The sequence below is a fragment of the Aplysia californica genome, unplaced genomic scaffold (genome assembly GCF_000002075.1).
Source record: "Aplysia californica isolate F4 #8 unplaced genomic scaffold, AplCal3.0 scaffold00564, whole genome shotgun sequence".
In the NCBI taxonomy this organism is placed as follows: Eukaryota; Metazoa; Mollusca; class Gastropoda; order Aplysiida; family Aplysiidae; genus Aplysia; species Aplysia californica.
Genome location: NW_004797834.1, coordinates 154,342 through 163,517, shown reverse-complemented (window position 1 = coordinate 163,517; position 9,176 = coordinate 154,342). Strand labels below are relative to the sequence as shown.

Sequence of the window (9,176 nt, the reverse complement as noted above, 5' to 3'; positions counted from 1 at the left end):
CTCTTAAATACTCAAGTTGTGAGTGAATTTATTGACTTTTAATTTTTTTAAAAGAAGTCAGTCTCTCTGGCCGCCATCTTGGATTATGAGCCATGTTACTTGTTACACTGTCATTATTATTTTATTATCGTTGAAAGGGATTTTTACCCTGACCAAAGAAACAAAATTTAAAATAGCCTTATACAGTGGAAACCTGATATAACAGGGAGGGTGGGAGTAGAGAAAATGTCCTGTTATATCCGATCCCTGTTAAATCAAAAATGCAAGGAAAGTAAGCATTTGTGGACTAATCCAGCTGTACTTATTCATGGGTAGTTTCCTTTGCCACAAGTTCCCACGAACAGGGGTTTTGGCACCAACATTCTCCATTGTCTCACATCTGAAGAGCTTGGTCCACAGCATCTGCATCGGGTAGTGTCATCTTCTTTCGATCCAGAGCAAACTTCCCATTTGAGTATGCTGCCACTATCTTCTCTCTATCCTTGATAATGGTGTGAATCGACCCTTGTGGAATGTCGAACTGACCACAAATCTCTGCCAGTGGAGCTTGCTTTCTGTCAAACAGCCTGGATTATTTCGTATTTTTTGTCAATTGAAAGGCAATTTCTCGTGCGCTTGACATCGTTGGTGACACATTACGCGGGTGTGTTGTTAGGTTTCGGGCTAGATCGAGGTATGCAGCACACCGCAGCCCTCTTTTGCTTCACACGCTGCGTGTGCTTGCAGTGGCATGGCTTGCGTGGGCTTGTCCATCACTGCGTTACTCTCTCTCTCTCTCTCTCTCTCTCTCTCTCTCTCTCTCTCTCTCTCTCTCTCTCTCTCTCTCTCTCTCTCTCTCTCTCTCTCTCTCTTACTTTTTACACATTGTAACGAGCCTTTGCCCCTGCTATAACCGGTTGGGCTGCGATGAGGCCCTGTTATTGCCGATAACTTTTAATAGATAGAGACAAAGAGTAGGAAAAAACGGGGATTTTAAAAATCCCTGTTATGACCGGATCCCTGTTATTACCGGGCCTGTTATATTATATGGTTTCCACTGTACTTAAATACCACTAGACCAGAACAAAGCGACTTAAAAATGCCCTCAGAAATCAAAAGCAAAAACAAAACAAGTACGCTGAAAGTAAAACAAAACCCAGGCATGCAACACGTGCATTTTTAATAAGTGAACAATATTTCACAATTCATACCATTTCACCATTTTCACCTTCCATCTTTGATCACAAAACAGATCATGCTGCTCTTATGTGCCAAAATCTATGCTTTAACTTTAAGCTGTGGTATGGTAGTTTCAAAAATTGAAAAACACTTTCCCCTGGGTGGATAGGGAAAAGCAGTTTTTGAGAAAAACGCATGCACGGTATTTGAGTTGGGGAAAAGAAGGAGATATTGAAAAAGATAGTGAGTTATTATAAGAGACAAACAGACAGACCAAGAAAGGGAGACAGAATGAGAGACAGACAGACAGACCGACAAAAAGATAGAGACTGAATGAAAGAGACAGAGCGAGAAAGAGGGGGAATTAATGAAACAAAGAATGAAAGCTATTGTCGACTCCATTTCTGTTGAACTGGCTTGAGTTGTTCTTCGATTAAGTCGATCTTTTTCTCGAGTGCCAGCACCTCTTCAACTTTACGGGTCCCAACGGTTAAGTTAAACTTCGGATGAGTTGGTCTTTTTTTTCACTCCCGCGACGACCTCGAATCCCCCGTAGTCGACTGTATTACAGTCTGAAAATTGATGTACTGACTTTATCAAAATTGGTTCACATTTTTAGAAAATGAACAATGCAAAAATAACCTTTTGGGGAAAACATACAGACCAAGCTTAATATTTTAACCCGAGGATGTCTGTTTTGGTTCACAAAGTCTGTGTGCAGTTTCCATCTAGAAAACCCGGTCAGGGATTTCGCACAGTAAAGCGGGTAGTTGCTTTGGGTCCGATTCAAAGCAGGGGTAATCATTCAATTTTTTCGTTGCCATCCACATAACCATACAATTCTCTTCTGTCCCACCGTTTGGTTCCGAGTCATGCCACACAAAAGTGGACATCGTGCCACCAGAGGTAATAAAACTCCAAGTCCCCTCATGACCTTCATCCGTGGCTCCGATCCAAGCCCCAGCTACTCCAGAGAAGTGAGTCTGTTTGTTCACAAAACCAGCGACGAAATCGTACTCATGTCGGTCGTTGATCTCCACCAGGTATCCACCATAGAGTCGACAGAGGCGGTTTGCTTCTACTACGTTACCCCAAACTAGTTTGGAGACGATGTAATGACTGCCTCCATAGCTGTCCGATGCCACTGTGATCGCGTTTTTAGAATGTTCCACACGCAGCATAAGATCGTTCAGTTCAGCATCCAAGTGGTTCACCCTTTTCTCCAATGCCGTATAATTAGTGAGCTTCATTTCCATGTCTTCCATTTTGGTGTTCATTTGGTTCATCTTCGTGAGAAGCATATCAATGGTGACTCTGAAATTGAGAAACGATAAAAAATAAACGAACCCGCAGGAAAATGATCAGCTCCTAGTTTTTTTGACACTGATATCAATAGCAGTTGTAATCAAGAGACAACTTCATCTGTTAAAATAAGTACAGAATGACTTTTGTCTCTTTTAAAACTTTTGATTAAAAAAAATAAATTTTTAAAGCATACAACCCCCCCCCCCCTCCAGTGAATTCTGAACGATAAAAACACAGATGTTCATGGGCTTTCCTTCAATATTAGAGTACAAAGGATATTCAAGTGTACATTATACACATTAATTGTGTTTATACGTTATATTTATGGCAATCCGACATTCTTTACTACATTTCTACATGTTTTATTGTGTTACTACAGCAGCTCCTGGACCTGCTGTTCCACTTCTATATGTATGCATTTCATTCTACCCCTACTCTTCGTCGTTCTCCCCATCCTCCTATTCCTCGTCTTCATCCTCTTCTTCTTCATCCTCTTCTTCCTCCTGACTATTGCTGCTGCTGCTACAGCAGCTGAGTTTTGCTGATGCTGTTGCTACTACTGCTACTACTATTATTACTACTATTATTACTACTATTATGTAGGCCTACTATCACTACCGTTACTGCTGCTGCTAGCTGTTACTGCTTGAGCTGCCACTAAAGACACGCAACAAGAAAGAGAGAGAGAGGAGGATGGGGAGAGGAGAGGGCATTATAACATGTCATGGTATTTGCTAAACATTTTAAATAGATTTTTGACCAGGAAAGGGGGCAATGTATCAAAAATGACATTTCAATGGGATTTTAAAGTGGAAATTTGAAGTATGGGGGGAGGGGAGAGAGCTGCCTTTCCTGTAATAACTTACGAAGTCTCGGCCACTGCAACATTGGCTGAGCTGGTGAGTGGGTGGCCTCTGTGGTCCATTCCGTTAGCCTCACACCTGTAGTTACCTTCCACCTGGCTACTGGGGAATGTCCACTAGAGAGAACGAGAGAAGATCTGAATGTCGCGGTGGTCGTTTTAAAGAAACAAAAGTAAAAGGCGATAGAATCATATGTCGGCATGGACTACTATAATTATAATAGACAAAAACTAGATAAAAATAGCTCTTTGCCTTGCGACTGTGTATCACAACCGGGGCCGGTTAAAAACTATACTGTTGTAAAGTTCGGCGTTTTTGACTAAAATAGCGTTGAAATAACCCGAGCTCTGTAAAAAGACATTTCAACTACTTCTAAGCGAATATACACTAACTTATTTATGATTATTTAAAAAAAAAGGAAAAACAACCTTGTGCGTTATCTTTCACCTGTCCAACGTTGCAGAAAATAGACTATGGTTTTTTTTTTCATTTTTTAAACCTTTTTTTTTTTTTACTCAACAACGCATGCTGTTATCTTATGGTCAAAACCAACTGTTTTCGGCTAGCATTAGGATTTTTTAAACTGCGGTTTCTGAATTAGTGCTAAGCCTTTCGGCTGCATAATAATATAATATGCTTAAGATATTCTTTCTCTCTCCTGCAAAATGTTGCTTTCTGGGCTTAGTACATTTAACAACTTGGCGACATTATGGTATTCCTAGGTGTTTAATCACTTGAAAATTAATACTTAACAGTATACATCATGGGAGAGAGAGAGAGAGAGAGAGAGAGAGAGAGAGAGAGAGAGAGAGAGAGAGAAACCCCCGGGGCAGTGCCGCTGACTGTAATGTCTTTAGGCCATTCCCAAAGGGGGGACATTTCTCGTTCAAGTAAGCACAGTATAATTGTAAATGGGCTGATTCATCATGTCACGCTCATAACTGCCAGATCTGCAGTGCAACAGGGAACTGCTGCTTTTTCTTTCCTAATTCTTACTAATTAATTGTCATTCCTCTACTTCTTTTGTGTGTTTGTCACTCTCTTGTGACCTGCTATTTCCGGGGTGCCTTGATAGTGTTGAAGCTAGAGAGGTGAGCAGAGTAAGTTTGATTCCCTGTAAGGACTTCTCTGTTGACACTCACCCCTTGGCGCTCATATGACCGTATGCAGTTGCGAGCGCCGTAAATCCCTCTACTACTACTACTACTACTACTACTACTACTACTACTACTACTACTACTACTACAGAGAGAGAGGGAGGGGTGGGGGAAATCAAATCAAACAAGCCGAGACAACACAGATATACCTCTAAGGCAATGAAAGAGTACGCATCTGGCTTGTGGTGTCCCGTCACAAACGCGCCCATTGTGTTGTTCTCTTCTATTTTGTTGTTTGAAAACGCCGTAATCGAAGCTATTTCGCTGAAAGAAAAAGAACATGTTATATAGTTTGGTAGCCTAACGCCGGTGTTCCATTTCATTAGTGGGAGGGAATACAATGTGTGATTCAGACAGGTTGTAACTTCATTACAACTCGAAGTGAGAGAATTCAGGCCATAAATTTATGGTAGTTTTGCCATTTCTCAAATAAAGAATTTCAAAGTCACAGTATTGCAGAGTTGTATAGTTTTAACACCCCCTTGCAAAACGGTAAGGTTATTTAAGAGGCAGGACCTCTGGACTTATTGCCCCTCTCCGATAGTCTTTACTAGTACAATGTACTTCTAGACCATGCACTGTACATGTACTGATAATTGTCGCTCTTTGCGTACCAGAAAACTTTCCTGGAAGCACGCGCACCTTGGACCGCGCAATTTACGCCCAAATGAAGGTCAGAACACCAGTTTAGCCACAGTCGAGTGCTCACGGCATTAAATTTGTCCTTTCCAATACACGTATACTGTTACGGTTACTGAAACATCAACTTCTACTCCTGTAATTTCATTTGGTTACTACCACAGTACATATTAGTATTACATGTATAACTAATTGAACAATAACCACTGTCACACACACAGTAAAGAGAGAGAGACAGACAGATAGACAGAGAGACAGAGAGAGAGAGACAAAGAGGGGGGGGGGATAAAAAGAGAAAGGGAGAGAGAGATCCAGAGAAAGATAAAAAGAAACAGAGTTAAAGTGAAATAAATGGGACCAAGAGTAAGGTAAAAAAGAGAGTGAAACGAAGATAGAAAGGGAGGGTTGATAGGTAATAGATGGATTGGTAGACAGACAGACAGACAGAGATAAATTGGACCAGGACAAACTGATGAAAGTAAAGAGAAAAAAAAGATAGATAAATAGATAGATAGATAGATAGGCAAAGGGTGCCCACAGTAGTCTAGTTATAGTCTACCGGGCTGGTCATCGAGGGGTTGCAGTTCGTAGTTCATAGTTCGGGGTTTCCAGTTTCCAGGCACAGATGGTATGAAGTTGTGTCCTTGGGAAAGGCATTTTACAGTACACGGGAATTTCCCTCACTTCACCTAGGTGGTTTTTTTATTTGTTGTTTCGTTTTGATACATGCTTTACGGCGCAACTGCATAAGGCCATTATTATGAGCACGCGGGACACATTAAACATTTGGAGTTTGGTAGGAATTCATTTTAAATTTTGCCCGCGTGGGAGCCGAGGCTTACTCTTGTCAATTTTAGGACAACCAAGGGATCTTTAATAAGCGCGACTTGCACGTGGGAAGTCTGAGACTATTCTGCCATTTTCTGAGAAGGTTAGACGTTCGATACATTGTACTACCCACCCTGAGATCAGGGGTGTGGCCGAAAGAGAGCAGTAAAAAGGAGCCAGGAGTAACGGTAATAAGAGTCAGCAGCCCAGAGAAGGAAGAAGGGAAAGGGGGGGGGGGGGGAAGTGGACATTAAAGCCGATGACAGAACATGATATAACTTATAAGAGCAGGAAGCGAGGTGAAAATAATTTTTTGTCGCTGTCACTACTGTCAGAACCTTTTGAATGAGGCGAACTCCGTGCCTCTAAACTACGAGCGCCCCCTCACTTCGATGTGAACGGTTACCTAGATTATTATGTCAATATGATATGGTTTTAACACCTGTAAAATGACAGCTTATACTGTCTGCTTTCGGGGAAGACGAAAGTGTTTTCAGGTGTATCAGGGTCTGCTAGGGCATTGGAAGTTGTAATGTGCACAGAGCATGTTGTAGAGAATTGATATGTGCTAAATAAATTGAATTGAATTAAATTATTATTACTTGTTATTGTTATTGTAATCGTTATTATTATTATTATTATTATTATTATTATTACTATACATCATCATCTCCAGTGGCGGTTCGTGGTTTATAGAACTGACCGGCGGTCATTCACGTCGACTATTTTTCCCTCCCCACCCCCTTCCTTCACAACACACACACACACACACACACACACACACACACACACACACACACACATGCTCTCTCTCTCTCTCTCTCTCTCTCTCTCTCTCTCTCTCTCTCTCTCCCTCTCTCTCTCTCCTTATTAATATTTTATACCCCTACTTTCACAATTCCCACTCACACACACACACACCACAGTAAACATTGTAATATAACGTGAAAGAGCTAAAAAATATGCGGTAGCGACAAGAAACAATATTACGAATAATTTTAAGATGGAAGTTACTGAGATTAATAAAAACTCACTTGATCGGCACAGAAAAAGAAACACTACTTGAGTCTAAGCTAGAAAACAAACTGAAAGTGAAAAGCAATAAACCGTGTAAAGTGCCTTTCCCAAGGACTCAACGTCGGGTCCCTGACGGGATTCGAACCCACGACCTTACGGTTGCGAGTCCGAGAGACTAACCACTAGGCCACCGACGCTACAGTGATCTCTTGAACTTTAAGGCAGGACTCTCTTCAGATTTTGCCATTGAGGAAATATGAATGTGAAGTGTCAAATCAATCGGGGGACTGACAAGAGGCAGGGGAATCAGCAAATCACAGACTGCAACGTGGCTTCTGTCAATGCCAGCTTGCGCAGAACTAAATAACGCCATGCAAAAAGTGACAGGCACGTTGCGTCTCTCAAGTGAACAGCACAGAGAACTGAGTCTATCGGGATCGGCAAAAGGATGCGCAGGATATGATAGCTGTTATCAAGTTTCTTCATGAGAGAAATCTGTTGGCTGAAGACGCTAGTCTGAGACATATCGTTACGGGGGTGGTTGCAGAAACAGCTGTCAACGTTGACAAAGCACATGATGTTGGTCAAACTATTCTCAGCAAAATGGAAGGTGGATCAGTCTCAGAATTGTCCTTGAATAAAAAAAGACAAAGTTGTTGCAATGACTGCAAAGACAGCTCTAAAGGCTAACCACGACCCTGTGACTATTGATTCTCAGTTGTTGTTTCAGAGATTAGTGACAGCTGCAACTTCAAAATATGAAGACAAGATAGAGATTCTTAAAAACGAACTTTGCAGCTACCCCTTGTCATTGTCTGAATTTGCAGATATCCTTCATCAGTCCAACAAATCAGCTCTGCTAGAAGAACTTAGGAAATCAAGGACAATGGTTACGCCTGATCTGCCATCACCAGCTAACCTGCAGATCTTCGTTTGATGGAGGGTCTTTACTGTAGCGCATTCCCTGGCAACGAGGGAGCACCTTCATTGGTATTATTGAGACATAATATGCTTCTTATGTCAGCAAGAATTATCCAAACGCAACCTTTGTTTTTTATGGATATTTGTCTAGCCTGTCGACAAAAGATGTGACACAGCTCAAAAGATCCAAAGGAATTACAAGACAAGCTGTTCATTTTAAGTTAGACACGGTTCTCCAATCCTCAAAGGATTTTTTTCTTGTCAACTAAGAAAATAAGCAACGTTTTTATCAATGCCCTCGGATCAGTGCTTGAAGACAGAGGACACATTGTCATGTACAGCAAATGTGATGCTGACCTTAAGATTGTCCAAGCAGCAATTAAGTGAGCGCAGCACAAAGATACCGCTGCAATAGGAGAAGATACAGATCTTCTCCTTCTGTTAGCACATTATGCTGAAGGACATGCTCATAACATCTATTTCTATTCGAACAAAAATATCCCAGCTTAAAAAAGGAGCAATGGGATATTAAACTATTAATTATTCAACTGGGGCATTTTGACATTCTCTGCTCTTTTTCCATTCCCTTACTGGCTGTGACACCACCTCAAGACCATTCGGTATCGGGAAAGGCACTACTTTGAAAAAGTTCCAACAAAATGATGCTCTTAGAATCTTAAGTACAGATTTTATGACAAACCAATCTGCCCAAAGTGTTGCTGCTTCAGGCGAGAAAGCCGTTGTGCTTCTGTACAATGGAAAACCAGAAGAAAGTCTTGATGAACTACGCCATCGTAACTTCTGCATAAAGGTTGCAACAGCCTCAACACTTAAACAGGACCGTGCACTTCCTCCGACATCAGCTGCAGCTAAGTGTCAAAGCCTAAGAGTGTATCTTCAGGTGCAACAGTGGATGAGAAATGATACGCTTAATCTCCTAGAATGGGGATGGAAATATGAGGATAGACATATGTTCCCATCATGATCACCTTGTCAGCAGCACCACCAGACCTTCTGAAAATTGTGCTATGTACCTGCACGGACAACTGTGACACTCGATGCTGCTCCTGTCGGAAACATGGACTGGAACGCTCACAAGCATAATGTGCAGAGTGCCATGGTATCCGCTGCCTCAATTCACAAACATTAGTTTTGTACAGAGGATACTTACATGTAGCTCACTTTTCTTATTGTGAAATAGTATACATCATATTATGCTTATTAACGCATTTTAACCTGTTCCACGTGTCACTGTACTACATGTATTTATGTAATTCATGTCGATGTA

The 9,176-nt window shown here is 41.4% G+C and overlaps 1 protein-coding gene across 1 annotated transcript in view; it reads right to left on the bottom strand.

Annotated features, from left to right (window-relative positions):
• Positions 1-1,141: 1,141 nt before the first annotated feature.
• LOC101862063 overlaps positions 1,142-9,176 on the bottom strand; it is a 10,898-nt gene continuing 2,863 nt past the window's right edge. The window contains exons 3-5 of the mRNA XM_005106937.2: positions 4,633-4,747; positions 3,330-3,442; positions 1,142-2,472 (exon numbers count right to left, since the gene is read on the bottom strand). Of these exons, the coding sequence (XP_005106994.1) occupies positions 1,887-2,472; positions 3,330-3,442; positions 4,633-4,747 (814 nt within the window). The 3' untranslated portion in view covers positions 1,142-1,886. The remainder of the gene's footprint in view (positions 2,473-3,329; positions 3,443-4,632; positions 4,748-9,176) is intronic.